Here is a 22,051-nt window from a genome sequence, read left to right on the forward strand (position 1 = left end):
GAATCCTGACAAGACAGAAGTACTGTTTGTGGGGGACAGGAGGCGGGCAGGTGTGGGGGACTCCCTGGTCCTGAATGGGGTAACTGTGCCCCTTAAGGACCAGGTGCGCAGCCTGGGAGTCATTTTGGACTCACAGCTGTCCATGGAGGCGCAGGTTAATTCTGTATCCAGGGCAGCTGTTTATCAGCTCCATCTGGTACGCAGGCTGAGACCCTACCTGCCCGCAGACTGTCTCGCCAGTGGTGCATGCTCTAGTTATCTCTCACTTGGACTACTGCAATGCGCTCTACGTGGGGCTACCTTTGAAGGTGACCCAGAAACTACAATTAATCCAGAATGCGGCAGCTAGACTGGTGACTGGGAGCAGCTGCCGAGACCACATAACACCGGTCTTGAAAGACCTGCACTGACTCCCAGTACGTTTCCAAGCACAATTCAAAGTGTTGGTGCTGACCTTTAAAGCCCTAAACGGCCTCGGTCCAGTATACCTGAAGGAGCATCTCCACCTCCATCGCTCTGCCCGGACACTGAGGTCCAGTGCCGAGGGCCTTCTGGCGGTTCCCTCGCTGCGAGAAGCCAAGTTACAGGGAACCAGGCAGAGGGCCTTCTCGGTAGTGGCACCCGCCCTGTGGAACGCCCTCCCACCAGATGTCAAAAAGAAAAATAACAACCAGACTTTTAGAGGACATCTGAAGGCAGCCCTGTTTAGGGAAGCTTTTAATCTTTAAGAAATTAGTGTATTTTAATATTTCTGTTGGAAGCCACCCAGAGTAGCTGGGGAAACCCAGCCATATGGGCAGGGTATGAATTAATAATAATAATAATAATAATAATAATAATAATAATAATATAAAAAGGAGAGGATCTAGAATATCCAATATAACAAAAAAGTACAATATCATAAATCAAACCAGCCAAAATATTTTATATGCTGTAGGAAACTGCCTGTTGTCTACCTTGTTCATTCAAACGTATAATAAGACAGTACCATGCTGTGTAGCATTCTGACGTCAACTTGTCCACTATGTGACCCCTGGCCCAACTGTGGGGAATTGACTGTCTGACTGCTCCAGAGAGCACTGCCTTCACTCTCAGTTGGCTTTGCTCGCCTTCACCAACACTCTTACAAATTTGATTGACTTTTTAGTTTCCAGTGGGTTTGGAAAGGTATTCACTATGTGAGGAAACCTTCCAACCCTAATACTAGGAAGGTGCAGGAATCTGGAAAACATCCACAGCTATATTTGTGTACAACAGGTCAACAACTCAGCAGAGCAGCTAGGACTTGCTACATAGGTTAGACTAAGACACCTACTGAGATGTGGAGGGAACTGTACCCAAAAAGGAGAGCTTCTGCAGTATTATAGTTTAAGCATGTCTCTTAAAGACAGGCCACACTCACCCCAGACTGGAAATTACCTCCAGAAAAGGTGAGCCTTCTCCCACCAATCCCCCAAGGCAGTCTGCTTCACTTATGAATAACTCTACTACTAGGAAGTTTCTCCTAATTTTTAGCAGGCATTTGCTTCCCTGTAATATCCTCTGATTGGTTGTAGTCTTGTGTGTTGATCCAAAGGTGAACTGTTCCGGAATCTGTGGGAATGCCATTTTGGTAGTCAAGATAACCCCACAATTAATTGGTAGCTCTTGTAAGAATGAGCTCATAGATGTTTATATTTACTTGCTTTGATATAAGCTAATTGGCTTGCTTTGATGTTGCCCTTATCTATGGAGCTTGGGGTGCTGGACTCTGGCCCAGAAAGGGAGACTATCTGAAAGATTTGGGTATGTGCCACCTATGCCTTCATCTAGTCAGGTGCAATGATGGGAAGTCCTGGGCAAAGTGATATATGATGCTTTGTTTATAATGAATGTATGAACAACATTTGCTTGGGTGTGGACAAGCTGTCTTCTTGCTGCGGTGTCTGTCCCACGTTTGTAAAATCTGGCAGACATCTTTGCTGTAAGTCTACACCTTTCTTTAATAAAACACTTGAACTGATCCCTCTGATGTTTTTGACATCCTTTTTTGGTATCCCTGTACCCAACCACTCCCACAAGTCCTCCTGAGGTTCAAAACATCCTACCCCCTGCAGCAATAGAGACCCAGTCTGCTAAATCTTCTGTGTGACTGCCCTTCAGGTATTTGATTTGAAATAGCACGACTCCACTTCATTCTCTCTTCTCCAGGCTAAACATACACTGGCTCTTTCAACCACCCCTCATAGGACTCATTTTCCAGACTCCTCACCATTCTGGTCTCCTTGCCTCGAACATTTGAATAGGCTCCAGTTTTTTCAATGTTGGAAGATCGAATCACAGCATTCTTGCATCATAGGCTGTTTGTGCCTCAGCTGCTTGCTCTCTTCCGCTTGGGTCTTGGCTTGCAGATGGGAGTCAGCAGCTGGGACCCCTGGCAGTGATTACATTGTCCCTTTCCTGAAGCTCAGATTGAAAGGGAGTTGGGCAAAGGCAACACTTACTGCATTTACTTCAGAGCAGCATGCATGGTTTCCTCCACACACATTCCCCATTTTATCTTTACAACAACCCTATGAAGCAGGTTAGACAGAGAGATTGTGATGGCCCAAGGTCAACTAGTAAGCTTCGTGGCCAAGTCATAACCCAATCCGGTGTCACCCTAAGTCTAGGGACAGGGAACTTCCAACCCACAGACCTAACTAGGCCTAGTACAAGCCATAGTATGGTCCACAGAGCTGTTTTCCCTGAACCACCCGCAATGGTTCCAAACCTGAAAGGGGGGAAATTAGCAGCTGTAGTTTGAATTTGGACTGCACCCATAAATTGATTTCAAAGAGGCTCATGATGGGCAGGGGAGGTAAGAATCTATCCCACTTGCCAAATCAGGTTCCTTAACCTTGGGTTAGAACACCTGCTTCCCACGCAAAAGTTTCCAGAATCTGATTCGGTATAAGGAAGCTTCCTGTGTTCATCGTAAGATAGACAGCTGCTTTAATGGCTGGCTGACATCCTCTTAACCATTAGAACGGAGAACCCAAATATAAGCCTGTCTTTTGGCATCAAGAGCTGTTAATTTCCCATTGAAGTATTCAAGTAACACATATTTACTTTTGTTTAATGTGATTTTTGCTCACACTCTGTATGTGCAGGCATCTCAGAAAAGCTATTGTTCACACTATGGAGCAGGTGCTGTTATTGCACACTTTAATCTGAGAATAATCTCTGGCTGCAGTGGTACAAGCTGAAACAGAAGACAGCGGATTTGAAATGGTTATGTTATGTTTTTGTTTCGCAACCGACCTATCGAAGGGTTAACCCAGACTCCTGGTTAACTGACAGCAACATTCCATGGGAGGCGTGGCCTGCATGGGGTTTAAATGGAAAGGGGAACCGTTATGTCAGTTGGCGGTTGGGGGTTTTGTGGGGGAGCTTGTGTGGTTGTGGAGAAGGTAGATTTAGAGTAGATGGGGTAGTTGATAGGTATTCTGTTATTTGATTACCAAGAACGTTACCTGTGAAATTAAGTTTGTACCAATGTTACCAGAAAGCAACCATTAAGATTCAAGCCAATAAATATCCATCTTTAAAGTGTCATACCAGTAATCGTCTATTTCATTTTCCAGCTAAGGTACCCAGGAACCCAGTTGGTGGGGAACTCTTTTAAACTGTCAAAACTGCCTTTTAGAGGAGGAAGGTTAGTTTGTGGCTGAGAGTGCACCAAGAAAAGGAGGGGGGCTAAAGGAGGAGACAGGTTCTGAATGATAATAAAGTTACCTCAGGAAGGAGGCTAGCTTTACAGTGAGGGAGTTTCTAGTGAAGTGAAAACCCTTATCTGAGTACACATAGGAACAGTCTTACTTATAGCCCCAAGTCTATATAGGTCACGTTTAGGCTGGAAGAGGACTCTCTTTTATTTTTGAAAACCCACAAGTGCTAGAGGGTTTAAAGAAAGGCTAGAGGGGTAAGTGGGAGGTTTGAGTTACCTCAGAAATCCCTGTTAGTGCTTTTAATAATTGAGAAGTTGAAGTTATAAGACGGAAAGTGAGAGGGACTTTCGTCGCAACAGCTAACTATCTTTGCTGAGTGATCACGCCGCCAGGTACTTCATTAATAATCAAGTAGCTGGTATGGAATTACCCAATAAAAGTCTAAGCTTTCCATATGGAAATACAATTTTACCTTGATATTCCCCTCTCCCTTATTTTTATTTTACTCAAGACAAATTCATTTACTCATTCACTGCCCTCTCATTGAGAGCTGGTACAGTTTGGTGACTAAAAAAGAAGACGGCACACCATGCATCTTATGGATGTTTACCCAAAAGTAAGTCCTGCTGTGTTCCGTGAAATTGACTCCCAGATAAGTCTATAAAAGACTGCAGCCTGATAAATCAGGATGTTCAAGCCCAAATTTCACTCCAGCCATGAGCTTATTTGGGGAACTGCATATGCCCAATGGGCCTGGTTCTTACATCCTCCATCCCCTGAGGACCAATTCTGACTGGCTGACACCACAATGACATCAGGTGACCTGTTTTCCTTTGCCTGAATGGTTTGAAATCAAACTGCCCACATAAAGACACAGCACATTGCAAACACCAACCACCAGCTGATTGGCAGTGCCTGCAAAGCCGGGATCTGTAGGGATCATGCTCTTTACCTGCTTCATATCAACATCATATATGACATCAGGTGTAGGGCAGGTGAGGATGGCTGGGCTGAAATAATCTCCCACACTAATATCTGCATTTGGTAGATGGTTTTGGGTTGGTTTTGGGATGAGGGTGGTGGTGTGGGTTAAACCACTGAGCCTAGGGCTTGCCGATCAGAAGGTCGGCGGTTCGAATCACCGCAGTGCGGTGAGCTCCCATTGCTTGGTCCCAGCTCCTGCCCACCTACGGTAGCAGTTCGAAAGCATGTCAAAGTGCAAGTAGATAAATAGGTACCGCTATAGTGGGAAGGTAAACAACGTTTCCGTGTGCTGCTCTGGTTCGCCAGAAGCAGCTTTGTCATGCTGGCCACATGACCTGGAAGCTGTACGCCGGCTCCCTCAGCCAATAATGTGAGATGAGCGCTGCAACCCCAGAGTCGGTCACGACTGGACCTAATGGTCAGGGGTCCCTTTACCTTTGGGTTGGAGAACTGCATCACAAAGTTAGGAGAAGTATGTTTGTTTCAGGAAGTGTAATTCAAGTAGGTTTGCATTATATTGTGAACTGAACCAAATTTCTCCCCTATCCCCACTTTTGGGTAGACATGGACAGGATCACACAAAAGTATGGATGACCCCTTACACTAGTCCTGTGCCTAGGAAGCCCGGGTCTGAGAGGTTTCCCACTTTGCCCACCACTTTCCCCAGGTAAACCCACTGTTTAATGCTGAATTGGAACAAGCGGCAATCCACAGAAAATAAAATTGACGTTTGTTCCAATTCAGTGGTAAACAGTGGATGACCCTGGAGGAAAGTGGTGGGACAAGCAGACGTGTGGACATGCTGATAGTTGCTATTTGGTCTCAGGAGCATTTGCATGGCTGTATTAGCAGATACAGTGGACAAACAGCACGGATTCTTTCCACAAAGCACCAGTGCCACCATGCATCACTCACTGAACTAACTTACACTTAGGCTACTCATTTAAAAATGCGGAAATCCTCTATGTGCAGTTAAATGCAGGCCCACACACTGATCTGCGAAGATGCATGGGAAGTAACATTTAGATTGGCAAATTGGAAGGATCTTGGTCATCAGAGCTATTCTAATGTATGCATACATGTGCACATATACCCAACTCTCACACTACTTCCTGCATGCATTGTTTAGCAGGGTCTGAGTCCATTCCTGTATGGAGAATTTTCACAGTTAACTATTGTAAGCAACAAAAATGTTGCTGCATAGAGTGTTCCTGTTAGGGAGGCTTCAGCAATTCAATCTGCAAATTCTGATGTCAACTGACCTGAACCAGCACACCCTGGACCCTGACTACTGGTAACGTGCAGAGAGGAATCTAATTATCCTTTAGATTTCATGGTTCTCCCAAGTCTTGGGATGCAGCTCTCTGCTCAAAAAGTGTACCAAAAATGTATTTTAGGACAGAACGTAAATATGTATTGCGTGAGAAAATATGTTCAAAGCCACATATTTAAATACACATTCTCATGATTTTGTTTTCTATTTGCAGATCAGTGTAGAAGCACGATGGAACTGAGTTCTAAATGAACACAAGCATCGTTGACATTGTCCAGGATTGCAGCCAGGATATTTCATTCCATTTCCAAATCTCCCTTAGTTTCATTTTTCCTCCTTAGAATGATCAGCACCCCCTCATCAAAATGCATGCTCAGTCCTCACTGACCTCTTTGGGGTAACAACTCCCCTTCAGAGCCCACCCTTCAAATATTTTTGTACTTCTGCCAGCTTTGGGGCTTCCCCAAGCCTGCTGGTATCCCCAACTTCTGCAATGATGGTGCCATTTTTGCAACATCAGGACGAACACTCTGAGAACTGAGATGAACAATAGCATATATGAGTATGATGAACCTGTCTACACACACAGCAACAGCTTAGAGTGCACCTCATTTTTTCTTCTCCTCCGAGGGCTGGAAAGCACGGGGCTCAGCATTCCCACTTGATCCATGCTTTCTTGGCATAGGTCTAAGTAGGTTTCTGCTTGTCTTGCTCCGTTCCCAGGGAAAACCTGCTCTTTAGTGTTAAATCGGAGCAAACATCAATCTGAATTGCCATTCGCTCCGATTGAGTGCTAAAGAGCAGTTTTTCCTGGATGGAAAGCAGCGGAACAAGAGCAAGTGTGTATGAACCCTAAAGGTAAGCAACCGAATCTCTCTGCCCATATATTCATTTTGGGGTTTTTCTTTTCTGCATTGTGGTAGGTACTCACATTCTGGTTAGTGTACCAGTAGAGGGAAGAGTCCTTCAGGACGAACCAGTATTTTTTCCACTTCTGGGTGAAGTAACCTTTGGCATCCTTCTTCTTCCACAACCAACCCTCGCAATCTCCATGTCCCAAGTCTTTGCAGGAGATCCTTCGTCTGCTGCTGTTGTTCAGCGAACCTCCTTGAATGGAAACGAGAACATGAGAACTTCCAAAAACAGAAGGGAGGGCAAGTGTAATCCATAAAGGTGGCTGATAAACATGATACAGGATTCTCAGCAGAACCCTTTTAAATAAGGGGGACATTCATATGCAATTGCAAAATCCTTTCAGCATTTTATCCATCTGATTCATGGTGTTTATAGGGTGCAAAGGGCAGCCTGCCACATTTCCAAATCAATGTACATGCTTTGGTTTCCCTAATCCTCATTATTAATTCATTGGCATTTTGGTGCTAATTTCTGCTGATATACAAATTTTATTGCAACACTGTCTGCCATCAAGTAATCTCTCAACAATCTCTGACATTTCTGGAAGCATCTCTCTTTAAAGACATAATATACAATCTGAGGACTGGGAAAAATTGTGGAAAGTAGACTTAAAATTTACAGATTGTTCTCTTTTGAAAGAAAATTACCGTACATGAAAATGATGTATAGATAGTATATTACACCAGTAAAAATTGCAAAAATGTACAAAACCAGGTTAAATAAATGTTGGAAATGTAAAGAAAAAGAAGGTACCTTTTACCATATGTAGTGGGAATGTAGAGAAGACCCAAAAATTTAGGAGATGATATATAATGAATTGAAAAAAATGTTTAAAAGAACATTTATTAAAAAACCAGAAGCATTTTTGTTAGGGATTTTAGGACAAGACCTGCCAAAGAAAACAAAGACTTATTCATGTATATTACAACAGCGGCAAGAGTCTTGTTAGCACAAGGATGGAAGAAGGAGGAAACCCCAACAAAAGAACAATGGCAAGAAAAACTGATGAGCTATGCAGAATTGGCAAAGTTGACATACAAACTATGAGAGGACAATCATGATTTCAAAGAAGAATGGGAATTATTTACAAACTATTTAAAAAGACAACAAAAGGATTTGCACTCCTTGGCAGGTTTTGAATAAACACCCACAATTTATTAGTAGAACATAGCATAGATAAGGCAAGGATATTTACAATTTTATAACATGCAGAGAATAACATGTGTAAATAAACCAGGGGCTGAGGGAAGTCTTGGGAGGGAAGGAGGGGGAGGGTATAAAAAAGGGGGGGATGTAATTGGCTATATTGATTGATGGTATGTTTTGTTAAATTTGTTTAATAAAAACTTTTTTAAAAAAAGTGTTGCGACTTCTCTGTCTGATCTCTTTTTAACCAAGTAAGAAAGAATGTTCAGTGTACATATAACAAAAGTATTTTTCAATAAAATCTGAGTCTAATTCATAAGGAGTACTTTGGCTTCATAAGGCTGATATTGGATGCCCAATTTATTTTCAACATTTCAGTGCATCCGACTTCATAACTCTTAACATTTTATTCTCCCTTTCCTTCTCTGTCACCAGAAAGAGACCCCCTGCCCCTAATATTCATATCACTTTCCCTTAAACACCTTGGGCAAATTTAATTAAAACATTAGACTATTCACTGTGAAAAATTGAGTTTACATTGTTATATTAATTATATTTGTCCTACAGCTGTGAAGCAGAGTCAAGAATTTAGATCACATTAAATTGCTATCCTTTCTTCTTTGGCATCCAGCAGCTAAGCTCTGAAAAGTTTATTCCTTTCTTGAAGCAACATTCCAGCTAGTTTTAGAAGAACTGAAGAACATATAAGCTGGAACTTAAGGTTTGGGGTCTTGACAGCTAATAACAACCATTTTTTCCCATCTATGTTCATTGAGATTTATCATCTGAATACCTTCTGTGGCCGTCCTTGTCTTCTGATGTTAAGGTGGGTGGTGAAAGCGACAGGACTCCTTTTGCCTCATCTTTGGAACATGCTCCCGAGAAGTATCTGCTGTTTGCTTGACACCTCTGTATTTACCAGTTAGAGGACAATCCCATGCATGCCTACATAGAAGTTAGTCCCACTGAGTTCAATAAGACTTACTTCCATGTAAGGGGGTACAGGATTGCAACCTAAGGTACCAAGTGAACTACCCGCTCTTCCTAATGTGATTCTAAATGCAAGGTGGATTTGAACATCCAAATACTGTATGACTTGCAAGGTGCTTTATGCTAAAGCTCTGCAAATGCAGGGCTCCCCCGCCCCCGGTGGAACTCAGTTCTGGAACCTCTCAGGTGGGAGCCATTGCAAGAGAACAAGGGAGGTGTTCATGCTGAGTTCTGGCCACTCTTTTTCAAGAAAAAGAAGAAGCACCGTGCTAGAAATGTAATGCTTTCACAAAAGTGGAACCTTGATTTCCAAGTTCTGTAAGGAATATGTAAGCAGATGAATAATTAAAACAACTTACCTTTGGGCCATTTCTTGCTTTTTACCCTCAGGGAAGCATAGTGAAATGACTGGAAGAAAAGACGAAAGAGAAAAAGAGAGAGAGAAAAGAGAGAGAGAGAGAGAGAGACTGGTCAGTGATTGGCATGTGGAATGTTGAGCAAAGCCACTGTAGACAAAAGTCAGTGCTTCATAATGGCCACATACATTACTGCTTCCAGCTGGGATTCCACTCTCCCTCTCCAAAATGTTTGCCATTCTTAAAAATAAAAAAAACACTTCCATGCCAGCTGTTTAATAAGAATTACAGATATTCTAACAACGGAAAGGGTGAAGACATACATAATACCAAGTGTGGTGAAAGTGGCTTGAAAATATGTTATTGTCTGGGATGTTTCATTAAACTTTGATAATGCATGTTGCTTTGCATGATGGAGAATAAAGAGGTGTGTGTGTGTGTGTAGAAACCAGCCTGCTGGACAAGGAAGGAAGTTTGCATTAATTGACCCACCCACTTTTTCCTCTGTTTCCACCCCCAAAAAGCTGCCTAGAAGGCAATGTGGTCCCCAGTCTGAAAAATATCTCCCAGCCCTTAACTAGAACCTGAGGCTCATGAGCCAGGACCTATACAGATGACCCTACGAATAATGATCCCCCTCCCCCAAGGAATCTATCACACCAAGCATCTCCCACTTCACAACTACTATTCATTGTTTCAGGGAGCACAACGGGCATGAAGTGACAGTAAAGCAACAAAGTGCTCAGCTCCAAGTCAGAGGGCTCTCCCTTTATGAAATGTCATTTGTATTCCAATGGGGTGAATCCTGGGAGGAATAACCTGGAGTTATAATCCCTCCATTTGGATCACTCAGAGCTATCTGAGGTCCTGCAACCATGACACTGCCTGCTACCTGCTTGGCTACAGGATCATCAAGTGCCCCCATATGCCTTCTGGGCTACACTTATTAGAAGGAAGAGACGTACACTTATTAGAAGGAAGAGAAGTATAGTGAGCATGACAAAAATCCTGCACCCCACCCATGAAAATGTCAAATATTATTTTATTTTATTTTTTTAAAAAAACATGTCCCCTTTCATAATTTTTGAAAGCAATTTCTTTTATCGCTACCTGATGGAGAATGGTTGGAGAAAAATGCAAGAGAAACTTTCAGGGTGGAGCTATTACAAACCATTCCCAGAGCACTTCAGAGCATATGCTTAGCCTGGTGTACACACACAACAGGCACAAGTAGCGATCAAGGTGGTAGAATACTGAGGTTGCAGAATGGACTGTACCACTACAGGAGGTGGGCTATATTTTCAAATTGCCCTTGGGGAGTGGGAGTGGGGAGCCCTCCTGCAATTGGAGACTGTCACGAACACCAAATGGACTGGGTAGTACATTTTTTCCTGGTGTGTCTTGGAGCTTTTTATTTATTTATTTTGAAGTGGGGGAAATTAAAAATTGGTATCCACACCTGTAGGCTGAAATGGTACAACCCAATCTATCACCTCATGATTGCAATCACCACGTTCTGGTACATGTGTAGACTAGTACTAGATTTTCACCCTAAAACTGCAGCCGTGAATGTATAATAGATGGAATAACTTGAATCACATGGGATTTTTCATTCATCAGTAAATCATTCAGACCATGGCAGGGCTGGTTCCACCCAGTGAGCCCTGAAGGTGGTGCTGTTTGAGTATGCAGAGGATATAGATAATTTCTTAATGTATTTTTTATGTTAAAATATATGGTCTTATTATGGATGCAAACCACTTCAAGATCTTTTGAATAGTAAACTGGTCTATGAACAGATAAAAGAAACAGAAACATCTTGTTTCCAGTGGGAGGCCAACTGTGTGGCAAGAGATGTTCTTCTGCCCCCACAGGGTTCAGTTATTTAGTGATAGCAAATCTATGTACTATATTAGTATCAGGTAGAAGGAATAACAATGCTGCCCCTTTTAGGAAAGGTAGTGCATTCCCCCCCCTTTAAGACCCAAAGGCAGGTTGGGAACTGTAGGCACAGCAATATTCTACTTTCTGCTGGCTCTGCCAGACATCAGGACAATACCTCCCTTCCTCCTTTGTAATCTAGTGACAGTCTAGTTATGGCAAACCCAAGAAGAAGGGCGAACTCACTTCGTCCTTACAGAACTCCACAGAGAACTTCATAAAAAGCTTCTAACCATCTTCACTGAGCCATAGAACAGCCTATTGGAATGTGAGTAATATTTATACACATGCCTTAATAATCTTCAATAAATCTATGTATGAGAGCTTTGTGGAATTTTGTTAATACTATCCAGAAAGAGAGAGAAATCGGAACAGATGCACACCACAAAGAGTTGGGCCTTGGGGAGGTAGCAAGCATGTACAGTGGAACCTTGGTTTATGAACACCTCGGTTTATGAATTTTCGGTTTATGAACGCCGCGGACCCATCTGGAACGGATTAATTCACTTTCCATTACTTTTAATGGGAAAGTTTGCTTCAGTTTATGAACGCTTCAGTTTATGAACAGACCTCCGGAACCAATTACACCCATGTTTCAGTTTATGAACGCTTCAGTTTAAGTACTTCACGGACCCGTCTAGAACGGATTAATCCACTTTCCATTACTTTCAATGGAAAAGTTCGCTTCAGTTTATGAACGGTTACTCCGCGGACCGTCTGGAACGGATTAATCCACTTTCCATTACTTTCAATGGGAAAGTTCACTTCAGTTTATGAACGCTTCAGTTTATGAACAGACTTCCGGAACCAATTGTGTTCATAAACTGAGGTACCACTGTACTGGTTTTTCAAGGCCTTTGCCTGCGACTTTCAACAGGGCACCATGGTTGAGTGGATCGGCCTGGCTACGTGCCGTTTTTCCTTATGTCCTGTGCAATGTGTGCCTGCATCAATTTTAACCCAACTCATGTTTTCTACCTAGTTTTCTGGTTTCAAAGTGAAGTTTGCAGCCACAAAGGGCTAGAAGAAAGCTGATTTCATTCCCCCCCCCAGTGGAAGCTTCCACATTGCAGCAGAATCAATAAGCAGCAGCGACCGCCCTGCAATCTGTTTGAGTGCACCCTACACAATGCATCAAATTTCCATGAGCAGGAATTATTTTGAATAAATCAGAATCAGACAGCAGGAGGACGAAGACAATCACATCCAACCTTATCAAGAGCTCATGAAGTAACTCATTTTTCAGACTGCAGAGAGCCGCCCCCCCCCCACAGGAAAATGTGCACAGTGCCTACAGAATCAACATAACATAGGAAGAGCCCTTCTGGGTTAAATTGAAGGCCCATCCAGTCCAGCACCCAACTCCCCACAATGGCCAACCATATGCCTTTGGGAAGCCCACAAGCAGGGCACCAACCCAACCAACCCTCTTCCATTGTTGCTATGAAAAATGGTCATAATTCAGTGGTAGAGCATCAGAGTGATCCAGTTAGAAAGTGATCAGGAAGTAAGTAATGGAAAGAAGCAAGTAATGGAAATTCGAAAACTTCTTCTGTCCAAGACCCCAAAGACCTGTTGTTTTGATTCTAATATTGTATTGGACAGTGTGAATTATGCAGATTCACATTTAGATGTGAAGTGGATCAGATTTGCTCCTCGGCATCCCTACCCCTTTTACCTATTTTGAGGGCTCTCTTAAATAGTGAGCAATGGTCACCTCCCTTAGGAATCGGTTCTCCCACCTCGGCTGTTACTTGGCCGAAGACAGACTTATTGGGTGCTTTTGGTGGACTCTGGTCCAGGTTCTTTCCATCGAGAAAGCATCGCAAAATATAAAATAAAAATCTAGCTTTAAAGGAAACTTGGATAGCTTTAAATAGCATTAGACAAATTCATGTAGGACAAGGCTATCAGTGGCTACTTGCCACAATGGCTATGTTCTATGTCCACTGTCATAGTGGACAACTCTGAATACCAGTTGGGACAACCACAAGTGCTTCTCATAGGCACAGATTGGTGGACTAGATGAGCCTTTGGCCTGATCCAGTACATTCTTCTGTGAGAACATTAAAAGTGTTGTTCTCAAATAAAACAAACTTAAAATTCAAATTTTCCAGAAGTCTTCAACAGGCAAGATATTGTACGAAACAGGAATTTATGTACACATTTATGTATTGCATTTATATCTCACTTTTCTCTCTCTCCAAGGAGCTCAAGGTGCACACATAGTTCTATTCCCCCTCCTCTTATCCCCACAACAACCCTGAGAGGTAGGTTAGGCTGTGAGATGGTGACTGGCTGAAGTTCACCCAGTGAGCTTCATGGCCAAGTGGGGATTTGAACCCTGGTCTCCTGTGTCCTAGTATGATTTTTCCTCACCCCCCTTGCTTTATGTAATGTCTTGCCTGATGAGGACACCTGGGGAATCTGAATGATTCTGTGACATTCTGGTTGGCCCTTAATAGAGGCCCAGCCCCTGACCATCTAACCTGAAATTTAAGATAAAAAAGCAGGAAGGATGGCAGCTCAGCCATGCAAACTCTGTACATATCCATCAGAGCTACTGAACTAACTTGAGTTCCATGGAAGATGGAACTCAGCAAGATGGCACTATTAGCCTCAGACTGATGGCTGGAGCACCCAAGTGCTCTGCTTATAGGGCAGAATATAGGGGAATCTCAGGGTCATAGGCCAAATGGGGTCCCCCAAGTCTCCTAATTTGGCCCAATCCATATCCTCCTCTGGCCCTGTTGCACCCCCCCCCCCGGAGTGCTTAGGCCTGGCAGGAACATCCTCTTCAATTCTGTTAATATTTTCTTGTCAGGATGGAGGAAGGGAGCAATGAATACGGACAGACACTAGTCTGCAAATTTATATTTGTTGCTCTACACACTTTTGGCCACACCCAAAAGTGGTGTACAATAGTTTTAAAAAGCATTAAAGCAAAATAAACAACCTAAAACTAATAAACAGCAGCATAAATATATATATAAAAGGGGGGATCAGGAATTCAGGGGATTTAGACACATAAAATAGGGTCTGATCTTATAGGTCATGGAAAGCCTGGTCAAATGTTTTAGTGATATATTAGTACCAACTGGCCATCAGAATCAATGCAAGAACAGGCCGTTTGTGTGTAAACCTTTTAGGGTCCTTCCCTAAAAATTGCTCAGCTATAGCCTCCTGCTCTCCCGACCCCCGCTTGAGTAACAGCAACGGTGTTATATGACTGAACAACCTCAGAAACATGAGCCTAGCATGACTGTCACGCCTGAGTCACTGAACCGCAGTGTGTTATGGAAATGGCTCAGGAAGCACATCACTCAGGTGACCACCTTAGCTTCAGAGGACTTGGGGGGAAAGCAGTTACTATGAAAAGAGTGGGGAGCCTTTTTGTGTTTATGCCTTTCTGGGAAAGCTTCCAATGTGCCAGTGGTGGGTGTGTGGTTCATAAATGCTCTTAAATAACTAAGTTTTATATGGCATTGGAAAGGAAGGGTCCAGGGTAGAAATCCGATGAAGCCCTGTCCAGCATTTCTAGTTTAATGAACTCAGTTAGAAGGATTGGGAAAGACCTCCTCTGCCCGGGACTCTGGAATGGTGCTGCCAGATCACAGAGTCATAGAACTGTAGAGTTGGAAGGGACCATGAGAGTCATCTAGTCCAACCCCATGCAATGCAGGAATCTTTTTGCCCAACATGGGGTTCAAACACAACCTTGAGATTAAGAAGGTCCGGTGGCCTGACTCAGTATGAGACAGTTTCAGGTCAACTAGTGTGGTGTAGTGGCTAGAGCATTGAACTAAGACCCAGGAAATTAGGATTCAAATCCCCACTCAGCCATGAAGCTCACTAGTCATTCTGGGCCAGTCTCTCTCTCTTAGCCTAACCTAGTGTGCATGCACACGAAAGCTCATACCAAAATAAAAACTTAGTTGGTCTTTAAGGTGCTACTGAAGGAATTTTTTTATTTTGTTTCGACTCAGACCAACACGGCTACCTACCTGTAACTATCACAGGATAACTGTGATCATAAAATCATGTGCACCACTTCTGAGTGTACTTTGAAAATGCACACCCTTCTTTGTGACATCTGGGGGATGAGAGCCTAATCCAAATTCTATCTGCCTTTTTGGTTAACTGAAGATCTGTGCAACTTACACAAGTTGGCGGTTCACAATACGTTCATGGAAAAGACCAGTTCAAAAGGATTTCATGGTACGGCCCAACACAACCCCCTTTCCAACTTTGGCAAGTAAGAACACTTGAAACTGGAATTATCCAAAGTAAATGCAACATTTGGAACATCTGTGAGATGGTTTCCTTGTGGTGTAAAAGATTTGTACCCGAGAAAAAATAAGCTCCATTGGAACCAATTGAAGGATTTCTATTCAAAGGAACAAAGGCACACCCTTCTCTGGTTTGTTGTAAAAGACTCTGAAGATGATGGTGAACAGGCCAGCAAAAGAGATCAGAGAAAGCAGAAGGGATTAGTATGTCTAAAAATAGGAGTCAATCAGCCTCATTCTTCTTGTTTTCCTTCCTGCACACTGAATTATATTGTTCAAGGGAACATAATTAAGGAGGACTTTCTGGGGATGATAGAGGAGTCTAAGCAAGTTCATTGAGCTGTGAGTTAGGAAAATGCATGGGAAATTATTTTAAAAAGTCACCACTGTACAGTGCAGCATGATGGTCATAATGCAAGGGAATGGCATATGCCTTGGACATATGTGGTTCCATTTCTTGCGCCTCCAGCTACTGGAGCTCAAATAGCAGAACACTGAAAGACCACACCTCGGAGAGTTGCTAACTGTCAGTAGGTGTGGAAGAGACATTCAGTTTTGTTTGCATTTTAATGAGAAGCTACCTAATTCACAATACTGAACCAATGTGCAAACTGAAACTCAGCTGTCCTTCAAAATCCACACTTCTCTGAATTTGGCAATGCAGTTTTCCAACCAATCAATATACATAAAAGTGCATTTATTAGGGGAAAGGATATATATTAGTGAAAGTGACATACTGTACACAAATCCATTATGTTAGGGAAAATAACTTGCAACAATTGTAATAAACTAGATGGGCCAACAGTCTGAATTCAGTATAATCTAGCTTCATACTGGCATAAAAGAACTCATGGTTTCAAACTGCTCTAGAAAACAGGAAGGGGTGTGCATCTGAATGCGAGATAGAACAGTATACTTTATGGCTCCTTCTAAACCACAGCAAGTAGCACGTCATCAGTGCCTAGTGCCTTCAATGCAGGATGTTGAGTGTGTGGTTTTGGTTCACACACGGTTTAGTTCCACTGGCATCATTTACTCCTCTCCCCTCTGCCACATAGAGATCTACATAAATGGACTAGGGCTGGAAAAATAAGTATGCTAAGTACTCTGCTGGGTATGGGCCAGTCATAGAGGAGACACATTGCTGTATGACATTTAGCTGGAATTTCCCAAAGTGACGGAACACCCATTTTGCACCTCAAATGCTTGCTTTACAACTTTTGTCTTGCGTGGCTCAACAGAAAACATGTGTTTGCTTACTGATGGGTCTAAGTTGTAATGAGACATCTTTTGAGACATCTTCATGGCTGCCAGACTATTTTTCCTGTCAGATTTAAAATCCTAAATTAAGGGCAGCTTAGGTTGCTGAGCTACAACTCCCATCAGTCCCAGCCAGGATAACCAATGGTCAGGGGTGACTGGAGTTGTATGTCAGCAACATCTGGAAGGCTGCAGCTTAGCCATCCCTGTCATGGCCAACCTGGGTCCCCAATATTTCAAGGAGCATCTTCTCTACCATGCTCCTTTCACACTCACCATGGCCACTCAAATCTAACAAGAAAGCCCCGTTCTGGGAACCATCAACAGATGATGCTATACTATCTCAGCAAGGAGTAGGCACTTTTCAGTGGTGGCCCCTATTCTTTGAGGGGTGAGAGACTCTGTGTTAGCCAGCAGGCAATGGTAGGGTTGCCGTATTTCGAAAACCTGAAAGTTCTTGAGCAAATATTGGGGGAAATTGGGCAATGCACACATTAGTGAAAATAAAATTCAAAAATGCATTATAGTAGAGAATATTGCTTGAAAAAATGTGTATATTAGGAGAAATGAATAGTAAAATCCTAAGTAATTTTCATGAGGACATTTTTTAAGCAAGCTGGTATAGAAATGTGCTGAACGCAATACTGAGAATGGTATGAGTTATAGTCCAAAAGATCTGGAGGGCACTAGGTTGCCAGAATGGTTTATCAGTCAATCCCTCTTCCCAGAGAGCTCTGGGAATTACAGTTCTGTGAGAGGAATAGAGGTCTCCTAACAACTCACAGTACCCCCTAGCACATGCCAGTCCCCAGAATTCCTTGGGGGAAGACATGACTACTGAAGTTCATAGCTGCTAAGTACCCTGTTTTTCCCGAGAAACCGCCGTATTTTCTTACCGTTTCCCGAATGGCAAAATACCCCGTATTCCCCCGGATTACAGAGCTCTTCTGGTGCTGCGCCGGCACTGGAAGTTGCTTCTACTACACATTTCCAAAATGCCCGCAGCGCCAGAAGTCGCTTCTACGCATGTCCAGAAGTGCGTAGAAGATCCCGGATTTTTCATTCCGGAACTTGGCACCTATGCTGAAGTTGCACCATAGTACTTTAAATGTATGGTGTGGGTGTCAAATAGCAGCAGTCACACGCAAGCTGCATGGTTTTCATCAGGACCGCAGTGGGGAGTAGTACAAAGGGTTATTCCCCATTTCCAGACATGCTGCCATCCCAAGGAAAACGCTGCCCTCACACCTGCTATGGTAGTAATTGCTTTGCGAAAAAATTAGATGCAGCTGACAGTGATGCACAGAAGTCCCAAATGCAAAACAAGCACAGAGAAAACCAATGAACATGACGCACAATCTTCCCTTATAATCAGATAAGTGATGATTTTTAATGTCTTGCAATGTTTGGCTGAGGCAGCTAAGGAAGATCGTAATTCATAAGGGGCTAAGAGCACTGTGTTCCGATAAGGAGGAAAGAAAAATAAATAAATAAACATTATTTGTCAATCTCTTATCCACAGGCTTCACAATTTCCTACAGTGCCTCTATCAAATCGCATAATCATAACTCAGTATGCACAGCAAGAATCAAAGCTTTTTTATTATTATTCTGATACGTTCTTCGTGCAATTCTGAAAACCATTCATCGAAGTTCTACAGATATCAATGAGCTGAGCTCGGACTGCTCTGGAGTAAGCCACTCAAGGACATAGATGTGCTTAGCATTTCCCCCCTGACATTCTATGCACAGGGCAAGAGAATGAATTCATGTTTGCACTGTGTTTGAGCCCTTTTCCATGCTGTTTCTACACTAAAACATTTCCACAATGCTGCTCACTGCCTCTCATGATGTAGAAACATCCATACCTTGCTGCTATAAGCAAAGTTGCATCTCCCTCCTGCAGCTAAGGATGGGGAGGATTTGATACATTTTGCACTTAAAGGCACACCTACGTAATTCACACTATTCTAAACATGTGATTACAAACTTAGCCATCCTTTGAAATTTGTGCTTCTCAAACTTTTGCAGTGCAGTTCACCAGCCAAGTAATATCCACAAAAATGCATGTACTTAGGTGCAGTGTGTATAAAAATGCAGATACTATTTAAAAAATGCACTTTGTTAGGGACATTACTTTGCAAAAAATGTGAGCCTAGGGGAAACTGAATACAAACGCATATATTAGGAGAAATTCGCTGATTACTTTTCATGGGGAATTTTTTAAAGGCTTTGCAAACTGCTGTAGAAATGTGGAGAACTGTACTAAAGATTGGGAAAATGAGAAATGGCAAGCAATCAGAACTGACTGATTTGCTCATCCCTATCTGCAGTTGCATTTTCTTGCTCTCTGTTTTTAAATAGGGACTTCTAATAATGGATTTCAATGTAACTTGCAGTTTTGCTCTATAAGCCCCATCCCTGCAACTTCAGTGGATGAACTGGCTGCTTCCCAGTCCAGGAATAAAGGGGGTTAAAGAGATATTTGCTTACCTCATCTCCCCCAGAAGAGAGTGACTGGCTGAAATAAAGAGCTTTCTATTTCTTGCTCATTCAAAATTTGGTTTAAATCTATCAAGCACTTGCTGACCTAGTGAGAACATGTCATTTGTTACAGTCTTGAAAATCTTCTTAACCAATAGTTTGATTCCTTCATAAAACCCTCCACTGACTCTCCAATAAGTTTCCCAAGTACTTTAGACCTACAGGCAATGTTTACGGAATCTTAAGGGATCACTTCCTAAGCTGTAACTTAAAAAAAGCAAGCAGTAGCACAACCTATTATCTGTCTGGAAGCTGAATCTGCATCTATAAATGACAAAATTTACTCTCAGATGCAAGAGATTACTCATCCCCTGTCAAAAGCCACACAAATCAAGTCTGAAGAAAATGAATGCTATCAGCAGCTGCTCTCAAAGTTTGTGCCTTGTTTGAAATCCTGAATGCCCACCTAATTGCGCACTTTGCTACACAATGTTGCTCTCGATTACTTAGAATGGAGTTTAAAATGCAAGACGTGCACTGCAAAGCCAATGGAACTGCCAGGCCTTCTGTTCAGAGTATTCGGCGGTTCAGCTAATTACCCCATGTTCACTCCATGAAGAATAGCCCAGAGGAAGGGGGGGGAACCCCCATAAAACTCTTAGCAGCCTCCTGGCAAGCAGCAATAACAGCTCATGAACACACACCCCTTGCTCTGACTCTTCCCAACAGCATCTGGACGTGCATATTCAAGGGGCTGGATTAGACACACAGGGAAATGCCTCAGCAAAGCCAATCCAAAAAGCAAGGGAGAGAGATCTGGCAGAATGGTGATCTAAACAGCTGCACCGCTTTAAACTGCTGGATCCAGCTTTTTTGTGGGCTTCAGGGCTCGTATCCAAACCAGCGCTAAATCTCTTGCTCTATTAATGCAACAATTAACCTTTACACAATGAAACTCCTCCCCTCTCCTCCTCTTACAGCCCCCCCATTTGTTCTGAGGTTTTCCTTCCTCACCCTCTGCAGCAGATTTGTGGAGGGCGCAGGTTGCACATGGGACTGAGAAGAGGGGGAAAGGTTCTGTTGCGCAATCATAAATCCTTGCACTAATGGAACAAGGGTGCTGGAGACCACTCTTAGTCCCGTCCTGTCACTCAACTGAGGCAAACCCTACTTCGAGGTTTCTGTGCTTGGTAAAACACAAGCTCTATTTTGCTGCATAAAGAGACACCGTTGATGCTTTTAAAACATCCCACTAGTGCACAAACGCACACACAGTGGAGTTCCTTTCAATTCCAGATCCCTTGTCCAGATCTCTAGAACTTAAACCTCAGGAGCAAGGGGATAATATCTCTCATAGCTCAAGTGCACCATCACCAGGCAAAGGAATATGTGTGGACACAAAATGCCACTACCCTTTCCCTTCAAACTCCTTTTCTGCCACGCCAGAGAGTAAAATGTGGCTGAATGTGGGTTTGAATTGAAGCTCTTCTATTAGAAGTACAACCAGCTGGATCTATTGTGAGGGGAAATGGAGAGAGAGAGAGAGAGAGAGAGAGAGAGAGAGAGAGAGAGAGAGAGAGAGAGAATATTCTCCCCTCTCATAAAACCAGGATTCAAAGCCATCCAACAAAGCAGAATTGCAGGAGGTTCTGCAGAGACAAAAAGAAGCAGGCTATCACAGTCATTGTTAAACTATGGAATTTGCTACCACAGGCATACATAGGACTGCAGATACACAATTTCCCCCTCTATTTTTATCCAGGCAATATTGCATAGTGAGAAGTTCCTCAGCCAGGGCAGGAGAGAAGAGACACTGGAAGTTAAGTGCTCCTCTCTCCTTCCATGCCAAGTGGGTCCTAACTGCAGAACTATGCCTTGGCCATGCTGCACTGGAGATGGATCCCATGGGTAGCATCCACTTGCACAATGGAAATTGGATTGCACAAGTAGGACTTACATTTGCTTTCTTCATCCCCTTGACCTGCTCTGTGGCGTGGCAAGCTAGGGAATGCAGCAAACTGAAGTTACCCCAGAAAGAAACAAGCAGAATCAGTGCCCTTTTGCAGCAGAGGGATCAGCAGCAACCTAATCACTAAGAACACCTGTGCTGCAAGAGGCTGCTCTACTTAAAGGGCCCCAGCCTTCACTAGTAGTCTCCTACTGTAACAGGGTGGGGAAGGCACAGGTCTTCCAAGGTCTGTGGAATCAGTGCAACATCCTCAGGCCCCACAGGGTCATTGGGGAGCAGCTTCTTGTGGACTGCCCCTGCAGTGCCTTTCCCTTTCAGGTTTGGAGTCCTTGCTTCCATCACCTGATGAAGGGGACGTCCCTCCTGATCCCTGGTTATCTCCCTAGTCACAGCAAAAAAGAGTCTCCCCACTCTCCAGGAAAGATTTTAGTGGCATGTGGGGTGCAGGTTGGGAACTCTGCCACATGAACAGCTGTCTGCTCCTCCTGCATTGGACCCCCCCCCCTGTGATCTGAGGGAAGAACTGAATGCCGTCAAGCATATGTGAGCCTCCAAGTATATTGTATAGGGGAGATGAGGTGGAGAAACTGGAGCCATACCACAAGATGCTGCCCAGACTTGGCTACAGCACTGCTTCTCTTCTACCTAGCAAACCTTTCCCTTCCACAATGAATACAATTCCCATTAGGTACATCTACTAGATACAGCTTGGGGCATTTCCTCTCAAAAGGGATTGTGCAGATCTGGAGAGGATAT

At 43.2% G+C, this 22,051-nt stretch overlaps 1 protein-coding gene across 1 annotated transcript in view; it reads right to left on the reverse strand.

Moving 5' to 3' along the window:
• The window catches only part of LOC118084387 (connector enhancer of kinase suppressor of ras 2-like), a 317,255-nt gene that overhangs the window by 28,871 nt on the left and 266,333 nt on the right, over positions 1-22,051 (reverse strand). Inside the window, exons 16-17 of the mRNA XM_035113863.3 lie at positions 9,357-9,405; positions 6,878-7,053 (exon numbers count right to left, since the gene is read on the reverse strand). Coding sequence (XP_034969754.1) covers positions 6,878-7,053; positions 9,357-9,405 — 225 coding nt within the window. The remainder of the gene's footprint in view (positions 1-6,877; positions 7,054-9,356; positions 9,406-22,051) is intronic.

This window comes from Zootoca vivipara, chromosome Z2, assembly GCF_965207765.1.
Source record: "Zootoca vivipara chromosome Z2, rZooViv2.hap1.1, whole genome shotgun sequence".
Lineage (NCBI taxonomy): Eukaryota > Metazoa > Chordata > Lepidosauria > Squamata > Lacertidae > Zootoca > Zootoca vivipara.